The 18,593-nt window shown below is 37.2% G+C and overlaps 4 protein-coding genes and 1 pseudogene across 6 annotated transcripts; 1 reads left to right on the top strand and 4 right to left on the bottom strand.

Annotated features, from left to right (window-relative positions):
• Positions 1-297: 297 nt before the first annotated feature.
• Positions 298-1,325, bottom strand: LOC122027747 (wound-induced protein 1-like). The gene has a single exon (XM_042586755.1). It carries the CDS (start codon positions 1,321-1,323, stop codon positions 844-846), a length of 480 nt encoding a protein of 159 aa, XP_042442689.1. The 5' UTR covers positions 1,324-1,325; the 3' UTR covers positions 298-843.
• A 1,948-nt stretch (positions 1,326-3,273) lies between these two features.
• LOC122027235 (protein LIGHT-DEPENDENT SHORT HYPOCOTYLS 5-like) lies at positions 3,274-4,325 on the bottom strand. The gene has a single exon (XM_042586164.1). The coding sequence runs from the start codon at positions 4,120-4,122 to the stop codon at positions 3,412-3,414; it is 711 nt and encodes a 236-aa protein (XP_042442098.1). The 5' UTR covers positions 4,123-4,325; the 3' UTR covers positions 3,274-3,411.
• A 1,654-nt stretch (positions 4,326-5,979) lies between these two features.
• On the bottom strand, positions 5,980-10,761 carry LOC122027849 (annotated as a pseudogene).
• Positions 10,762-11,567: 806 nt separating this feature from the next.
• LOC122026516 (uncharacterized protein At5g39865-like) lies at positions 11,568-12,945 on the top strand. The gene is made up of 2 exons (XM_042585255.1): positions 11,568-11,681; positions 11,758-12,945. Exons 1-2 carry the CDS (start codon positions 11,568-11,570, stop codon positions 12,499-12,501), a joined length of 858 nt encoding a protein of 285 aa, XP_042441189.1. The 3' UTR covers positions 12,502-12,945.
• Positions 12,946-14,101: 1,156 nt separating this feature from the next.
• Positions 14,102-17,473, bottom strand: LOC122026083 (40S ribosomal protein S26-1-like). Of its 3 annotated transcripts, none has more exons than XR_006124013.1 (6): positions 17,335-17,473; positions 17,165-17,257; positions 16,929-17,013; positions 16,723-16,853; positions 14,573-14,701; positions 14,102-14,344 (listed from the first exon to the last, which is right to left on the bottom strand). XR_006124013.1 is itself a non-coding variant. In XM_042584719.1 (5 exons), exons 1-5 carry the CDS (start codon positions 17,335-17,337, stop codon positions 14,636-14,638), a joined length of 378 nt encoding a protein of 125 aa, XP_042440653.1. In that variant the 5' UTR covers positions 17,338-17,473; the 3' UTR covers positions 14,418-14,635. The 3 variants fall into 3 exon arrangements, 1 of the variants encoding a protein (XP_042440653.1); XR_006124012.1 differs by having other exon boundaries at positions 14,102-14,340; XM_042584719.1 differs by lacking the exon at positions 14,102-14,344 and having other exon boundaries at positions 14,418-14,701.
• Between the last annotated feature and the right edge of the window lie 1,120 nt (positions 17,474-18,593).

Below are 18,593 nucleotides of genomic sequence, written 5' to 3'. Positions count from 1 at the left end.
TGCGACAGTGATATCATCTTTATCATCGCATTGGATGAGAGACATCTTCATACTATAGTAGCATAAAGTGATAACTCTCATCCTCCGTGTTGGCCTTGGAACGGATTGACTGGGGCGCTGGGAGCAAGCGTATTAGTCTTTTGCCACAATATAGGGACTTCTAGGACTGTCCCATATAATCTTGACGGTAAATAAATCATAGGTGTCACTCAGCATAATGACCTTTTACATGGAGTCAAGTGACCCGCGATACATTTAGCATACATTAAGAATCTACTTTATGACTTATTACGGTAATATCATATATAAATACCAACTATATATATCAAATAGTGGGGACGCGAGATATCTCTATATTATTACAAAGGATGATTACACTCACCTCAGACTCTACTCACAATCTGTTGCTAGATTATACAAAAGTAGGTGAATTATGAGATCAATTTATAGTCACTGCCAAAAACATCTCCATATGAAGTAACAGGTAGTCGCCGCGGCGATGATATGTGGGGAAGGATGGATCGAGCAGTACAGCGAGCGGCCATTGGCAACTCTTCATAGCATTCCAGTGGCGCTCACGAGCGATAGACGAAGTGCTCACCTGCATGGGAGATGCATTCGTTTGGTCCCAGGCTCCCAGCTCGTCTCCTATGTATCAACCCCCCGTGTCCCAGTCTTATCGTTTTAATTCGTTCTTCTTTTTCATTACTATATTTTTAATTTACCTTTACATATAAGGTGTATAAACCTCAACCCACCTATCAGTGCAACAAGTGCAAGCGTGCAACACGCGTTAATATAAATATAAATATATATAATATTACCAATATTCTAAGTGATTAATTAAATGGCCAGTAAAAGCCCAGGGAGAGACCGGCGGCCCTCCCGCGCAGGGGCCTCGCTCTGCCACAATGCCCCACCGCCGGCCCCCATCCGCCCCACCGCCGACGTCGAAGACGTAGCGCCACCACCACGAAGCTGGCCGTGGCTGATCACCGTCAGGGAAGTGTTGAAGTACTCCCTGAAGAGCGTGATGACGCCGTGCTCGACGGCCCACGCGTGGACCCAATAGGCGTGCTTCCCTTCCCACCCCTCCGCCACTACCCACGGCCCTCCTACCGCCGTCACTCTCCGCGGCCGGAAGCGGAACCCACCCCGCTCGTCCGCCTCCCCCGTCAGCACCCGCCGCATGTACTGGCACCGCCGCGGCCCGTGGAACCACCACTCCACGTCCTCCGCCATCGCGGCCTCCGCCGCCGCCGCGTCCCCTCTCGACAAAGCGTCATACAGCGACTCCACCACCCCCCGGCCTTTCGTCTCCATGACTGATCGATCATGTGTGACGAATAGAGGAGAGTATTTATAGAACCATTTGATCGATCGGTCACATATTTGTTTTCAATAAAAATTAATAAATAAATTAACATCGACAGTGATGCCGGAAAAAATAATCTTTTAATTTTTCTCTTACCGAGGGAGGGAACGACCCGGCGAGGTGTCGGAGAATACAAGTTTCTGAAACGGACAAAATAACCCATAAAAAATCATGAAGGCCACTAAAATAAATTAACATGATCATATATTTCCTATCGATACACCAGATGACGGAAGTCTTAATCAAAGTATATACAAATCTGATGCTAAAATATTTAATCGATATGTGAATTAAGCATAAAAGAATTAAGAATATGACTTGTTATTTAAATAGAACCTTAAAAAAGTAAAATTAAGTGCTCAAGGTCAGATATTCTATTTAAAAATTTTATCTTAAACATTAGAGGAATGGATTTCATTCCCTAATATCTAAATTTAATGAAATAATTTTTAAATTATAAATTTTGGATAAGAAAATTAATATGGATATCTTGATTAATTAATGGGCCATTGGACATCATTACAGTGCTTGTGAGCCTTAACCCGCTGCGTTAAGAGCCCAATAAAATAACATTAAATATCTAGAAGGTCGAGAGAATAATAATTGCTTTATGATCACTTTTCTTTCAGGTTGGTCTATGGGTCAAGATAATGATGTTTGCACAGACAACTTGGTAAAATGGTAATCAGTATTTTAGCTTAAAATATTTTCATTAAGAACAAAAGTTGAATATGACAGCAACTTATTCCCATTTTTTAATTTTGGGTGAGGCAAATGCCCTTCCCTTGTCTTATTAATTCAGAGTGATCGCCTTTCATTTCAAGCACAGAAACCCCATTACATTAGCAAAATGGTTGTCGATGTGCTCTCCTTTTCACCAGACTAGTTTTATTCATATTAGATTAGCAAAATAATTTTGGAAGTTATCTCAACTCTGAAGTTAAATTTCCCCTAGTTTTGCAGGTTTTTTCAACTCCTGCCCTCCTGCCTTTGCTGCTAAGTAATATTTAACGATCAATAGGAGATTTCAATCAAATTTATAAAAGAGGAAAAATATCTCTCTTTCTTTTTCTTTTTTTTTCATAAAGGAAAATACGTGCATACGTTGGTGATTCTCTTGGAATATAATCCGTACGATGTTGAGGAACCTAAGGATTATTATAATCTATGAGCGCACTGATAGTGTTTCATGGGATTAATATGATAAATATATGGGAAAAGGAAGAAGGAAATAACTGAAAAATAAATAAAGGAAAAGAGAAGCTTTAATTTTGTAAAATCAGAGGAATGGTAGCAATTAATTAAACAGAAAAAAGAGTACTCATCAATTCAATAATATTCCTTTTTCATTAAAAAAAAAAAGAAAGTAAGAATACAGATGTTGTGATGACAACAAAGCAGCAGGATTATATTAGCAAGTAAAAGAATATCTAAGTTAATTATCTGAAACTAAAGGATTGCTAGATTGTCTGTTAAAAATGCTTATAGTAAGCTAACAGCCACTTTGATCTCTCCAACTCAAAGGGAGTGCAAATTCGAATGGGAGCAAGAAATATGGATAAATATGAGACTGGCAAGAAGAATATAGAAATTCATATACAATAAGATCAACAAACTATTAATTCATTAGGACACACTTAACTTGAATGATCAAACATGAGCAAGTACATGATTTCATTTCCAAACCAATATAACAAATAATCCAAAAGGTTAACAGCAGTAATTACACTACTAATTACCTAATGTCTTGGTGTACACAAACAACTAGCTAGTTTCTTCCTGTTTATGTTTTTGTTCTTGATAAGTAACAAAAATGTGCTTAATGACTCGAAGAAACATGTATCTCAATCCTAGACGACCTAACTAGTTGGAACATTTATATATCCATGATGAGTAGATTGTCATGAACAGGCATGGATGCTTAATTGCAATTTGTAATAATATTATTTACAATTAATTTACCAGCTGATCATGAAGAACCAAAGAGGATTAGTAACAAGCAATCGAAGGGAATCGAAGTATAATCAATCACGTCCTCATGAATCGGACGTTAAATTCCCTGTCTCATCTGCATGGCCTGGATCCCTAATCCCTAAACTTCCACCTTGATCAGTTGCAGCAGCAGTAGTACTAGAGCCAGCAACTGCCACAGTTACAGCCGTTGCAGCACTAATAGCAGCTGAGGAACTCCCCTCGCCGGAGGGTGGCAGCAGCAGTTGGTGGCGCCTCTTCCTCTTCTTCTTGTCGTAGGCGACGCCGCGGGCCTTGGCCTGGCTCTCCCTCACCTCCCGGAGGTGCGCCTTGACCGCCCGGGCACCGAAGGGATTGGGGCCTCCGGCTGTTGGCGATGCGTTCTCGTCGTATGCGGCGCGGAGGCGGCCGATGAGGGCGTCGAGGGAGCCCCAGGCCTGGCGGGTGGGGCAGCCGCAGGGGCCCGGCGGCCGGGGGAGTCCGAAGTGGGAGCACCCCGCCACGTGCACCTTCGTCTTCCCGAACTGGTCCAGGTACTTGAGGAACTCCACCACGTGAGGGCCGCCGCACAGCGCCAGGGGTAGAGCTGGCTTGTAGTGATTCGAAAGGAACTGGAGGAAGGTGTTCCAGTCGCGCCGCTTCTGCGACTCGTATCGACTAGGCTTTTGCTGCTGCTGCTGCTGAGGAGGAGGAGGAGGTTGAGGTGGATCAGGAGCGTCGTCTTCGTTGTCGCGGCCTCCGCCGGGAACTGGGGAATCGACGGCTGCTGGTTCCATGCATGCATACACCTGGCCGGAGGATTAAATTAAACCATAATAGATCAGTTTCAGTCCCTCCTGATCTCTCGATCTCTCCTGTCTATCTCATCCAGGTGACCATCATCGAGTTTGGAAGAAGGGCGTAAGGATGATGTATGCCAGTATGTATACAATCAGGTAGGTAGGCAGGCAGGCTTGTGAGTTTTGGTGGTGACTGGTTAGCTTTTAGGACAATCACTTTATTTTGTTTTTTCTCTCTCTCTCTCTCTCTGTCTCTTTTTTTTTTTTTGGTGGAAAATTTTCATTCCCCTCCATCCCTTCATCCTTTTTCAAAGTAATCTATGGAATTTTAGAACCATAAAAATATCTTCATACTTATTTTATCAATTTGCCTCTTCACGTTTAATAATATTAACTCTTCAATAGAATAATGATGAGGAGAAATCAAGGGGAGTCAAGATGACTGAAGAATGTAATTAATAAAGATTACACAGAACAGTGGATATTCATGCATATACAAACGCCTTTTGAAAAAAGTCTGAAGAATCTCATTGAACTCAAATATCTTACATCTGCTCAGGCTAATTATCTAGATAACGCATATGACTTCTTTTTCTTTTATGAAGTTGGTAACATTTTTTTTGTCTGAAGCGCCTTCCTTTCGTTAAAACAAACTCAAATCTAGGTTATATATGTGTGTGTGTAAATCGTGAAGTGGTTGAACTAATGTGATCCACTTTATTGGTCACATGGATTCGACTTCATATATAAAATGTATAGGAATCCTAAAGTAAATCTATCAGCAGACGATCCAAAAACTCATCAGTATCCTCAATGGAAGCTTCAGGGGGAGTTTGAGTGTCATTGATCAAGGGGCAAAGCCAGCTTTATTTTATACTTTTCTCATGAAAATGTGAGTCGCTCAATGAATGTGGAGGATAGGAATAAATGTCCTTACTGTTAATTAATTAAATCTCCTATTCTCGTTTCTAAACAAGAAGAAAGAGATATTATTGCTTAATAAAAAACCTTTCATTTTTTCAACCTATGAGGAACGAAGAGCTTTTCAAGAATGTATTATTATTATTTATTTGTTTATTATTTTCCACCAAAACAACTAGGGTGGTTTGTCTACACCATCACTCACCAAGCAGACAAAAAAATCTATTAAAGAAAACAATACATTATTCGAATCCAGAAAGTAAGTAACACAGCTAGCAAATTGTTTGCAGGGGCGAAAGCAACAGTAGAAAAATACAAATCATGGGCTCCGCACTCAACCTCTGTGCTATATAAATATAAAGAATTAGAGGTCAGCATGATTAGCAACCCACTACACTGTATAATGACCAATGATTGCTTAATTGTACGATTAACGAATTAATTGCTTAATTAAAAAACATTTGAGCACAAAAGGCCAGTCTTGCGAATATCTGTGCATAAATAATTACAGAAAATCGAAAAGTTTGTCCTGCGTCTTACAATTAGCTTCAGAGCAATACTAGACCAATCAGATAAAATGTTTGATAAATTGCTGGTTAAGTTTTCTATCATACAGTTAAAAAAAAATGGCAATCTTGTACTAAAAAGTATTATACTTCAACTTGGCAAAAAGAATCCAATGCTGGTGTTCTACAAGAAATCCCTCTGGCTCTTTAAATTAACCCATAATAGTAGTAATTCCCACTTATCTCTCTACTTTTGTGTGCACGATTACTATTTCTAATTGTCCGTGACAAAAAAGATTCGCTCGATGATTTGCGATGTCATGTGATGCAAAAGCAACAATGACCAAAATCTTGGTGAGTACAGCATCACATGTTTAATATCATCAAATTGTAAACATATATGCTTGTAGAGTTCAAGTGTCCTTATGCTCTAAGTTTGTCTTTGCCTCTCACACGAACAAATACATGTGTATGCATAGTAAACATGATGGTCCCCTCACATTATGAAGAGTTATTTTTTTAATATTTTTTAATAATCAAGGTATCAAACTATTTGAACCGACTAATCTTGAAGGTAAAAGACCCATCCCACGGAAGTTTTCCATCGGCTACCCAAGTAAATCGAGAAGCATTCGCGGAGGCCCATCATGCAAGCTCTGCAACCTTATTTATCCCGGCAACAGTGGAACGGGGTATCATGAGCAACTTAGTTCAAATAAAATTTGCTTCAAGAATTAGGTTCAGCACATACTCTGGAGGAGGAAGTATTTCCATGATTGGGCAGTTTATTATATGGCAAAAGCCAGAGAGGAACTCAAGGACTTGACAAATTGGAAGATGAAGGAAAGGTGAGAGGGATACTGAGCTATTGGACAAGCCTTCTCAAATGCTTCCTGCTCTTTGTGACACAGATCGGACTCATTGGCGCCGTGATACATACAGCTCGCTGCTCGCATGTACATCCATTTCTTTTCTTTAGGACACTTCCGATGAAGATCCTTCAGCCTACATGAATGGTTAAAGAAATATAGGCACCAGTCCACAAGAAATCATAAATCCAACTAATCTTATGAAAAATTATATTGGTAGTAGTGTTCAGACTTCAGACTTCTTGTAGAATATTGTAAACCATGTTTGATTGAATTTCTTTATTCACCGACACCTTCAGTTATATTTGGTACAACTTGTCTAATTCATGAATCAAAGAAGAAAAACAAAGAGTTGTGTTTTACTTGGCATAGATCAAAACAAACAGCTTAAGTGAATCTACAGGTTGCCTATCTCTCTGAAACACTAATGCTGCGTGTTTAGGACACAGAGTTTAGTTTCAGTGTTTGTCACTCATTTAATATACTTTGTACCCCCCTTCCTCAAATTAGGGGCCTCCAATGTAACAACAACAAAAAGAAACAGTAATTGTTTTCATTACAAGTCAACCAGAATTCGTCTCCAGTTCTCACTTCAGAATAGATCCCCCCACTGTTACCTAAATTCTTGCCAAGTTATCGTTTCTCACTATCATAGACATTCCACGGCCAACTGATTCCTAAATCAAATTTTTACACTCATAAATTCATCATCCAGAGCTCCTTTTCATTTGCCAGTCCATGATTTACTGAGATCTGCAGATATTCTAGGATAGCATTATCCTAAATGCACTAAGTACAACAATAGCAGATACACACACTCCTATCGTATCCCTTGTGCTCTCATTTTTTTGCACAAAAAAAAAAACTCACATTTGTCCATGTGGTATCAATTTTTGTCATTTTCAAGAGAAAATAATCAATGTCATGAGTAGGACTTTAAAATGAATCAAATTAAGAAAGAAAAAAACTTGTGAATTTTTACTCTGTTAAACATGTTTTAAATTGCCAACTGGTAGGCTTAGAAGAAGTTTTTTTTAAAAAACAAAAACAAAGGTATACAAAATTCTAGTAAAACAGCAGTGGGTAGATATAATTTACCCATATGATAAAGTGACCAAGACTCATGAAATAACTAAATTCCTCAGGCCTGTCAAATGATTTAATACAAATTTTTTCATGTTCCATGCCAAGTGGTAAAAGGGGCATGTAAGAGGATGAGAAACCCTTTTGATAATTTGTCATAATGAGGTACCCTGTTGATGAATTTGTTAAAATGGGGTTTCAATTCAGTTTTACCCATCTATTTATACTCTTGTCATTTAGCATAGTTAGATAATTAAAAAGGAACCTTTATACTGAGAAACTCATATCCATATTGAGAAACTCTGTTTGTCAGTCAGTCAACAAAAAGAATCCAAGATCTTCTAAATAAGATTGAATTAAATCAAGGGTGGTTTGATATAAAATGCTTAAAGGGAATCATGCTTCATTAATCAGTCTTAGTAAGGTTGTCCTTTTCCTGTTAAAGAATATGGCCCATCCATAATATTCCATTTTAGATTTAACTTTTAAAACTAGTTCTATTAAATCTAGTTCTATGAATCAATGTCTTTCCTGCAACTGCATTGACATCACAAGGTCTGGGAAAAACTAAAATTTAGCACTTTTGTTTGGGCCTAAAATCTTAACTACAGGATATGCAGTCTAAACTCAGTTGTTTTCATGTTTGTCTGTCTTTGGAGCTTGGTCTAAAATCTTAGTATAGTTTGATTTTGCCTAAGCTGAATTTTCAAGGAACAAAGTTCAGTCACTATTTTATTTCTTAGTATAGTTTGATTTTGCCTAATTTCATTAGTATTACTATCCTTACGACCTTACCATTTCTCAAGTCAATTTAATAGATTGTTGGTTCCAATCATTTTGAAGAACAAACTAGTATGATATTGTACTCAAGTATCTTAACATACACAGAAATATGACACTTATATGAATATTGATTTCAATTATAATCATTTGCTCCCTTTATAAACAAATTAGAAAATGCTGACGCAAATATAGATGAAAGTCATATTTATCCAAAGTAAGAGGAAGAACAAAATATATGGATGAAGATGTATTTAGATTGAGGAGCTACTTCCAGATGATGAACAGCTATTGAGGGCTAGAAAAAAAAATAGAAGGAAGAAAAACAAAATGTACAACTGGAAATTATGCATCATATGGAAACTCATCTAAATTATATGGGGGAACAAGTTGGTGATTCTTACCGTGAAACTTTGGGAAGTAATTATCAAGAAGAGACAATAGAAGAGATGTCAAAAAGCGATTTATTTTTTCTGTCAGGAAAGATCAACCGTAAGATGCTACTTAATAAAACAACTAATGAAAAAATATAGAAAAAATAAAGAAGGATTTACATATGAATTTTATTGACTCAGGAAAAGCTTATGATGGAGTCATACAAATTTGTACTTGTGGTTCATAGATAAGATAAAAATATCTAACAATTATATTGATGTGATGAAAGATATGTGTGTTAATATAGTTACTACTAGTACAATTATTGAGAGTGTGAGAAATGTTTTTTTTTATAATGTAGGTTGACACCAAGGTTAACCTTTTAATCAGCTTCTCTTACATTGATTTTAAATGAACCCGCTAATCTCATTCATGGTAAACCTCCTTGGTGTTTCTTATTCGAAGTCAATTAATGAGAATCTACTAGAATGAATTTGAAAGCTTGGATCGTAGGAAAAACTTTAAAAGCTACCAAATGTAGCTTCTGCAATCAGAAGAAAAAAATCAACAGCAGATGGATGATCATGTAAAGAGAGGAGTTTATTATATTGGATTTATTATTCAACAAGAAGATATTAATTGAAATATAATTAACAAAATAAAGAATGGGTGGTGGAAGTGGAGAGGAATTTTTGGAATCTTGTCATTGCCCCTTTGGTTATAAGGAAAGTTTAACCAAAATGAAACATGCACAGAAAAGTTAATGTAGAAGTGATGAAGATGTTATGATGGATGCATGGATTAAAAGGAAAGCTTAAAAAACTCCCAAGATTATTTAGGTGTAGCAATGATACAATGTGAGAAAATAGAATGAAAGAGTATGGACATGTTCAAAGTCGAGCTAAGTTATAATTTGAAGAGTTGAATCAATTAGAGAGAAAGAAGTATTGATTGATGGGCACCAAAGAAACTAATAATTAATGTGTAAAGATTAATTTAAGTGATTAGAAAATTACAAGTGATAAAGCCTTGCATAGAGCATAATGTAGGAATAAAAATATGAAATTGACCCCAAATAGTTGAGGTAAATGTATGTGAATATGAATTTCTAGTTCGACATAACATAGTAGTGACAATAATAACTTTGAATTTAAGAAGATAAGGGTTCATAATGAGCATCAAGCATAATTGCATTTGTTATGGTATGGGAAAAAGTAAATTTTGATTTAAAATTGGAGTATAATGTTTGTTATCTCCAAAATACTCACAAAACACCCTTATATTTCTGTCTTTTCCTATAAAACTGCATTTACTTGTAGATGTGTCAGGAATTTTTAACATTCTCCCGCATTTAGAGCTGGCTTGATAAATAACACAATTACTTTTCTTTACACAGCATTGTAACAGCCAATTAATCATCACAGGATAGAGAATACTGGTTGCGGGAAAACATATGGGTATGTAGATGGCTAAAATTTCTCAGGACACCAGTCTCATACATAGGTCTACTATGTGACTGTTCTTAGCATGAATGCTTTTGCGTTTCAGATTGAGTATAGTCGTATAGATATGGCGAACTTTCATCACTTTCAGGTTCATATACAAATACTGATTGTGGTTTATCGTTTCAATGGAAACAGATAGGCACAGCCAGTGTTTTTAAATTTATAAGTGGATTTATCTATTGAAGGATCTGGAATAAGAGAAAACTAGAACACAACAACTAGATAAAGTAAAGCTGGGAATTTTAACCCCGACACATGATTACCATCATTTAAATTATTCATAATGCTCTAAACTGAAACCCGTTTAGTTGCAAATCAACCAAACTATACAAGAAGCAATTCAAAGTTCAAGACAGAATATTACTACCGATTAATACTTACAGATTTAGGACACGGCTAGTGGCCTGCCGTCCCTGATCGTGGCATTTCTCCGGTTTGTACCCGGCACCGCGAAGCAATGTGCTTGGAGGCCGCCGTAAGGACGGCCGAAGTTGGTACGGTCGAGTCGGCCGTACTCGACATGCCCCAAATCTCAGCCTAACTGCCCAGACGAAGTTGAGACCGCCGTCGGAGAATACTCAGTCAGGGATGACAAACAGCGTCGATTTTCTAAAAAAACGAAACTATAAATGCTACTTCGTTGATGTGGCCGCAACGACTGACGAGGTTGGGCCGTTAGTCTAGGTCCATTGGGCTTCATGTTAGCCTATTAAAAAAAATATAGATACATTACCTCTCCTAATATCGGCCCTGTAAATATAGAAGAAAGTAAATATAAACTATTAGATGATATGACCGTCTGCCCCAAACATCATTGCTTTCTTTTCCCTCTAAATATTTTTCTATTTTTAAAAATCAATTTTAACTTAATTGATTGCCATTATAATGTACTTTACTTGTAGCACACCAAAAAGCAAAACTACTGCCGAAATTTTATTTATTTCATTTATTATTTCTATTTTATTTAATTTGAAAAATAAACAAATACTTCTAATTTTCTCATTCAATTCCATTCCATACAAAGAAATGGGATGGGCCTATTGCAAAATTTCTACTTCCCATCTGAGACATCACTCCATTGGACTCCAATGACTATATTCCATTCCATCCATATAGAAAATACCAAAGTATTTTTAAAGGATAATTATTCAAAATGATGATTTTATTTTGGCAAGTATTCATCTACTCAAATTATATTATATAGAATTTATTTAATATAAATGTGATGATGGATTGTGGTAATAAATAAATCAATATTAATCTTTAAACGTTTTATTATTTCTATAATTTAAATTTGACAACAGATTGTAACAACGGTTTTACCAAACAATGTACTCTGTCCTCTATATATCAAAAGATCCTCCTCATCAGGATTCAGGCATTATTTGTGCTAAAGATAGGAAATGGCTGAGCCTGATTGCATTGGCAGTAGCTGCGCCTCTCCACCTTCTCCGCTCTTTCCCTCATTTTCATTCTTCCAAATTGAGTTCTACATCTTTCCTCCTCTTCTTCTCCTTGTGCTTCTTATTCCTCTCGCGTTAGATTTCGTCGGATTGATGTGGCCGGCGTGGGGAAAACTGCACCTCCCTCGAGGCGGCGGAGGCGGCGGCGCTATCACGTCCCCTCGCCGCCCCGCGATCTTCATTTCTCATCCGCTCCTCCTCCCTCAAGGACATTCTCTCCCTCCTCGACGATTGTGAGGCCTTCGACCGCAGTAACCCCTCCACCGCCCCCTCCCGCGCTTCCTCTCCTCCTCCTCCGCCGTCGCCGCTCGTGCACCACTCCCGGCCGGCCTCCGCCGCTCTCCTCCGCCCCTGGTGCTCCTCGCAGGAGAAAGATCCCTTCGGCCTCCCGCCCGGAGAGGAGAAGCGCGTCATCCTCTACTTCTCCTCCTTTCGCGTCGTCCGCCGCACCTTCGAGGACTGCGCCGCCGTCCGCGCCATCCTCCGCGGCCTCCGCGTCGCCGTCGACGAGCGCGACGTCTCCATGGACGCCGGGTTCCTGCGCGAGCTGAGGGGCGTCCTTGGAGGCCGCCCGCAACCCGTAGGCGTCCCCCAGGTGTTCATCGGCGGTCGCCACATCGGAGGCGCGGAGGATCTCCGGCGGCTCCTCGAGGCAGGGGAGCTAAGGCGGTACGTGGAGGGTGTGGCGCCGGCGGCGACGGAGATCTGCGACTGGTGCGGTGACCTCCGCTTCTTGGTGTGCCGGAGGTGCAGCGGGTCGCGGCGGTGCTACTCCGAGAAGGGCAACGCCGGCGGGGCGTTCCGAGCCTGCACCGCCTGCAACGAGAACGGGCTCATCCGGTGCCCCCGATGCTGCGCCTCGACAGTCGTCTGATCGTGATCGGACCGTCAGTGATAGATGTCTCTGTACGCTCTCGTAAGCAAGTACTAATTGCAGTAACGATAATACATATATATATATATATATATATATATATATCTATATATATATAATAAAAACTAGGGACGTGGTCCGTGGGAGAGTCTGTTAAATATCCCGGTTTAATATGTTTTTTTTTTTCATATTTAATCTCAAGGCAAAGTGTTTAGGAGACTTGAGATCTCGTTCTGTAATGCCTATCTATCCGTCATGATCATATAAAATGAACGTGTAGTGATTCAGAGTGAAAATATTTTTCTCATTAATTTATATGTGATATGATCAATGTTCATTACACTTATTCAATTCTTTGTCTACGTCTTTAATTCTCAGTTGCCAGAATAAGCATGGTAGGGGCAAATGGCCTTTCCTTTCCTTAGAAAAATAAAAGAGATTATAACAAGCTAAGTTGGCAAGGGCAGCACAAAAACACACCATTGGCATGCACATTAGAACACCAAGACAAATGGCTATAATTATAAGAATTATATGAAACCGCTAGAAGATGTATGCTTTTTTCCATGCTGTGTAACGTGCATGCTCTCTGAATCATGCAAGTGTGCAAGTTAATTAGAATATACAACAAATGAGTCGAGAAGCTAAGTTAAAATTTTAAATTTGCGAAGAATTAAAAAAAAATTAACTTTTTATTGATAATTGATATCTTGATGACAAAATTTCCAAAGGCTAGTAAGTTAGAATTTCCAAAGGTCTCATATTTTGTCCTAACACAACGGACTTTATTTAGGAAGGCAAGACACCCAACTTTTACATTTTTATTAATGAACATTAAAAAGGTACATGTACTTAAATGTATGAGTTTACTGTATTATTTAGAGTTTCCATTTAAAAGTCTCCTTTCAACACTGTCAATTAATTCTTTAATTTTCATAATTCATGTGAGTTCATTTTGTCAATTCTTAGATCTGTTTATTATGTTTGTATCTGATACCTTACTATATCTTCTACATACTGTTTAGGTTCTCAGTAGCCTTTTTTTTCATACAATAAATTAGATTAAAGAAATTTTAGTCCATCAGTTTCTGATGGACTTAAAGACCTACAATGTTGTCACAAGAAATCAATCTAGCTTTTGAGCCACAACAAAATAAAAGCAGGCAATTTAAGGGGGAAACATATAATTTATAATTCAAAGAGAATATTGTCAAACTTATTCATTTAATTAAATGCATTGGTTGGAGAAAGTTGCAAAACATATGAAATGTGTAGCAGAAATTGGTTCTTCATATAAAATTATGATTTTCATATTCAAAACAAAACACTAAAGTTCAGAGATTGCAGTTATCATTGATTTGTATATGAACTATCACATCCAACATAGTTATCCGAATGATTTGTTGTTTTAATCTTTTCTGAATGCAATTTAGTAGATGTTGAAATATATCCATCACCTTACTTGCATCCTACAGGATAGTGCAGATGAAGTTATTTTAATGTCATTCTGAAATTCTAAATGATCATTGCCAAAATTTATTTGTTTTAGGTTATTATTTTAATATCAGAGAAAAAGGAAAAATAATATTCTATCATAGAATTGATAATCCTTCAATTATTCTTTTATTATTTTTGGCTGTAGTTTTCGTCACACTTCACACTAGCTAGTGTACCCTTCTTATACAACAAATATGAAGACGAAGTTGATGGCTTCATCGAGAAGGCAATTGCAAAACTACCTTCAGAAAAATTAAGTACAACACTTCATCTCTCGCTTGTCTGATTTTGCATGTATGGTTTAGCTAGCGGTTTGGTCTGTAATTTGCATCAGCTTCAAAACTACCTTCAGAAAAATCAAGTACCGATAATATTTGACTGTTACGTTAGTTAAACAAATGGTGACAATTGGAACAACAAGAGCAAATGATGTGATCAAATAGAAGGTTGAAAAGCATGAACATCACAAACGGATGAGTCTTAGTTAAAGAACTTCCACTAACTAGGAACTTAAAAGTTGAGGTTTTCAGTTGAACCCAAACAAGACTTGAAAACTGATCGAATAGTAGCACACCTCAACCACCAAAATTCTGTCTTTGAAACGGAAACAAACCAATGAGTCCCCATGTGTGCATGGTCATGGACGGGTAGGATTTCCAGCCCCAACTGGGCGAGTGCCTTGGGCAGGCTTTGCCAGATCATCCTGCAGTAAAAAACATAGGTGAATTAGTGAAGCATTCATCCGATTGAAGGATTAATTCACAGATGTGCATCTATTTGTAAGATACATCTTTGTAGTGATTCACTGAGGGGATAAATATAATAATCACAACAGTTTCGCATTACTTTACAAGCTAGTATTAATTCACAAACTATTTATCCTTAGCATCTTTGATGTGAGATATCTCATAATGGCGTTTGTTTCAATTAATCTGGTTTGATTATATATCACAAAGCTACCATTTTAGTATCCAGGGAAAAATGCTTGATGGTGTTTGTTTCAACAAGTCTAGTATGATTATATGATTTTTAAGCTAACAATTTAGCATCAACATAAATAACCTCCACGTCAGTTGCATCTAATGAATCGTATTTGGTCTAGTATTAAAAGAAAAAACATTTACATAAAACATAGTGGAATAAGATCCAATTGGGATTCAATCAGCAGAAACTGCTAATCAAAAATAAAAAACGAACGACGACCAAAGCCATATGAGGTTTTGTTCTTAAATGAAGCTGCCAGCTTTTGTCCCTGTTTACTAGAAGTGAAAATTGAAGTTTTGAAGTAAGATCTCTGATCTCTTCCAGCCTCCACATGCAACACTGACACAAGAAGGATACCTTCTAGTATGGACCGGATGACTATTATATAAGTCAGATAATATTTGGATGGTGATATGACAGGTTAAACATGATGATGGGCCAGATGACTATATTACATGTCATACAATATTTGAACGTTTGATATGGTTGTCTATATAATATCAGTAAATACATCGAGTGACTCGAGTGCCAACTTGTAGGATGGAAATCTGAATTACAATATCCAATATGCAAACAAAAAAGATTAGAAAAATAAAAATCCAAATATAAGAGCCGCTAGAATGGAGAGGGTTGCCAAAGTAACCAAAAGTTTTTAGCAAACACAACAAAGGCTGCTTCGACACAATGAGGATGATGGTGATGGACATTAAATGAAAGAAATTTATAAGGTAACATCAGTTTCTTTATCAATTTGATCATATTTTCTCAGTATATTTTTTTTTCCAAGCTTAGGGCTGACCGAAACACACATTGATTTTCTTGTTTTACCAATACATGCCCTTGTTTTGTTATTTAATGAAACACTGGGCGGAAAAAAAATCTATTATACCCTTCCACTATAACAATTTCTCCTCAAATGTTTCACAAGATGGCTTCAGAACCAACTCATACCAATAGTTTCACTTGAAAGTGAAACTTTTTATTTGACTTAATTTCCATCTAAAATATGTATGTCAAGTACTCACGTCCTATTTGATTCTGAAATCTATTTGTGATAACATATTCTTTGAAGTCATGTGTAGGCTCATTTCTACCTAGATATAGTTCTTAAACAACAAATTTAGCCGATGAAAGCAACTTGTGAAACATTTGAAGAAGGAACATCTACTTGTTCATATTTGGTTCATAATGGGAAAAAGATATTTGGGGTGTGGCGCATTTTGGTAGAAGGAAAATGTAAGTGGGATGAAAAAATGAAGTGGCGTGTTTTGGTAAATTATCCTTAATTCTTTCCCTACATGTTAGTAGACTCATGTTAGTACACAGATCGCATACTTACCCGAGAATTAAGCATAAGTATGTGGGCATGAGTGTTTGTACACTTAACTGGCATCTACCTCAGGTCAAACAAGAGCAAGTATTGGCACTCCTCTTCGAAAACTTGAGTTACCAATTTGTTCTATAGACGTTCACAATGTAAAAGCAAAAAAAAAAAAAAAAAAATACCCAATGGGTTTGGTTTTTTCATTCCCCGACTCCAATTACAAAAATCAAAACACCTATTTAAAACATGTGAAGCATAATTAACACTCTGCTTTTCTGCATAGAGAGCATAGAAGCTTAGAAGCAACGTAAGAAAATGATACTATGGACTTATGGATATCAAGACGTATTCATCAAGGGCCACTAAGAAATAAATAATTTGAAGGTAAAAATAAAGAAATCCATGGTAAATCGTACCCGACGTCTGAAGCGCTGTGGTGGCTCTCGGTTTCTCCTATCTGTGCGAGACCTCACCCTGACAACCTTTGAGTGGATTGCGCAGGACACGCAGTACTGCACTTTGATATACAACTTCGGAAGTGTGTATCCTAAGTTGTTTAAAACCTTTAGCCACCAACAATGACAGGTATTGAACCAAATAATCCAAAACAAAGAAATAATACCATCGTAGGCACAAGCCTCTTGCACATCCCTCACGGCAGCTTGCTCCACTATATTCCTCACGAGGAACCTCTTTATAGCCTTGTCCTTCGTTGTACAGTAGCAGACGAGGATGAATCGAAATCGCGAACAGAACAAAAATAACACTAAAAATTCAAACTTCTTGGAGGGGAAATTTTGTCTTGCGAGTAAACATCAATGTAGATTAATTCAGAGAAAAGATGGAAATCTAGGATACCTTAGGACAGCACTTGCCGCAGTTAGAGCAGCGGATGAAGTTGACGTGACCCCTGCCATGCTTGTTGCGTCCGCCGTTTCTGCGCTTGAAAGTCTGCAAACCAATCGAATAGAAATCGTTCAGATCGTGCAAGGGGAGGACGAGGACAGGTTGGTTTTCAATCGGCTCACCATTTTCGCCGCTCAACTCAACTCCGGTATCAAACTCGACGTTTCTAATTAGGGTTACGAATGCGCAAAGGCATCTCTCTCAGATCAATGTATACCATTCGGACACCGAAGGCCAAAGGCATGGGTCGAATCAATCACAACCGCTTTTTGTCTGGGCCGAAAAGGCTGATCTGAGTTGCTATATATGGGACAAAAAAAGGCCCAACTAGAGATTCATGAAATGGCCTTTAAAATTGTTATTTTGCTACTTAAATACTCGTATCTAAAACTGAAATACATTTTCTACCATTCTAAATCACCATATAAAAATACATGTGGAGAGTGAGGAAACACATTTTGAAAAATACTTTACTATTATTACATTCAAATGGGATAGAGTTGAATTTTAGACGGAAGAGATAAAATGAGATGGCATCCTCTATTAATAAAAAAATAATAATAATTATGTCCGTGCCCATTCAATTGTTTTTTTTTTATTTTTTTAAGTTGATTATGCTAATGAGATTTTTCTTTCAGATTCAGAGGGTGAATTATAGTACTAAGCGTATAAAAATTTTTAAATTAAAAAAAAAATCATATGAAAAATGATACATTAACGATCTTACGTCGTATATTCAGTACACATCTAAAAAGAAATTGATTTAAAATTTTTTATGTATTTAATATTATAACTCAATCTCTAAATCCTAAAGATAAAATCTTATTGATACAATCATAAATTTAAAAAAAATTAAATAGGACACGAGAATTTAAAAAAAATTAAATAGGACACGAGAATAGTTTTTGAGAAAAAATAATTTTATTCATGTTAATCTAACTAGTGGCGCTAATTATCCCAAATAGCTAGCTATTAGGATGATTTAATGATATTTTTATTTTAGAAAATAATAACTTGGAGATATTATTTAGTTTTAAATACATCCATATCATATTCCCTATTTAAAATTTAGAATTTAAAATTTAAAATTTAAAATTTAAAATTTAGAATTTAAAATTTAAAATTTAAAATTTAGAGTAAAAAAATTACTTTATTAAATTTAAATATCTAATTTTTATTGCACAATACATCATATTTCCTATAATTTCCCATATCTTTATAATCCGGTGGTAAGGCCGGAGGACCCTCATGAGGGAAAGGTCAACGACGCGTGGAGGATCAATTTGTCAATGGGGGGTCAATCCCATGGGCTCGACGAGCGGGCGAAATAGGCCGATCACTGGGCAATGATTTTCACCCAAGAGAGCAACTAGCTGGCCGT

Source organism: Zingiber officinale, chromosome 10A (genome assembly GCF_018446385.1).
Source record: "Zingiber officinale cultivar Zhangliang chromosome 10A, Zo_v1.1, whole genome shotgun sequence".
NCBI lineage: Eukaryota > Viridiplantae > Streptophyta > Magnoliopsida > Zingiberales > Zingiberaceae > Zingiber > Zingiber officinale.
This window is presented reverse-complemented; position numbering and strand designations above follow the sequence as displayed.

What these genes read in the sequence shown, in the direction of transcription:
- LOC122027747 (XM_042586755.1), bottom strand. Translation starts at nt 1,323, where the DNA reads ATGGAGACGAAAGGCCGGGGGGTGGTGGAGTCGCTGTATGACGCTTTG.
- LOC122027235 (XM_042586164.1), bottom strand. Translation starts at nt 4,122, where the DNA reads ATGGAACCAGCAGCCGTCGATTCCCCAGTTCCCGGCGGAGGCCGCGAC.
- LOC122026516 (XM_042585255.1), top strand. Translation starts at nt 11,568, where the DNA reads ATGGCTGAGCCTGATTGCATTGGCAGTAGCTGCGCCTCTCCACCTTCT. An exon ending in TTCCTCCTCTTCTTCTCCTT is followed by an intron (nt 11,682 to 11,757) that starts GTGCTTCTTATT and finishes ACCTCCCTCGAG; the next exon opens with GCGGCGGAGGCGGCGGCGCT.
- LOC122026083 (XM_042584719.1), bottom strand. An exon ending in AGAGGCTTGTGCCTACGATG is followed by an intron (nt 16,854 to 16,928) that starts GTATTATTTCTT and finishes TAAACAACTTAG; the next exon opens with GATACACACTTCCGAAGTTG. An exon ending in CACAGCGCTTCAGACGTCGG is followed by an intron (nt 14,702 to 16,722) that starts GTACGATTTACC and finishes TTTTTACTGCAG; the next exon opens with GATGATCTGGCAAAGCCTGC.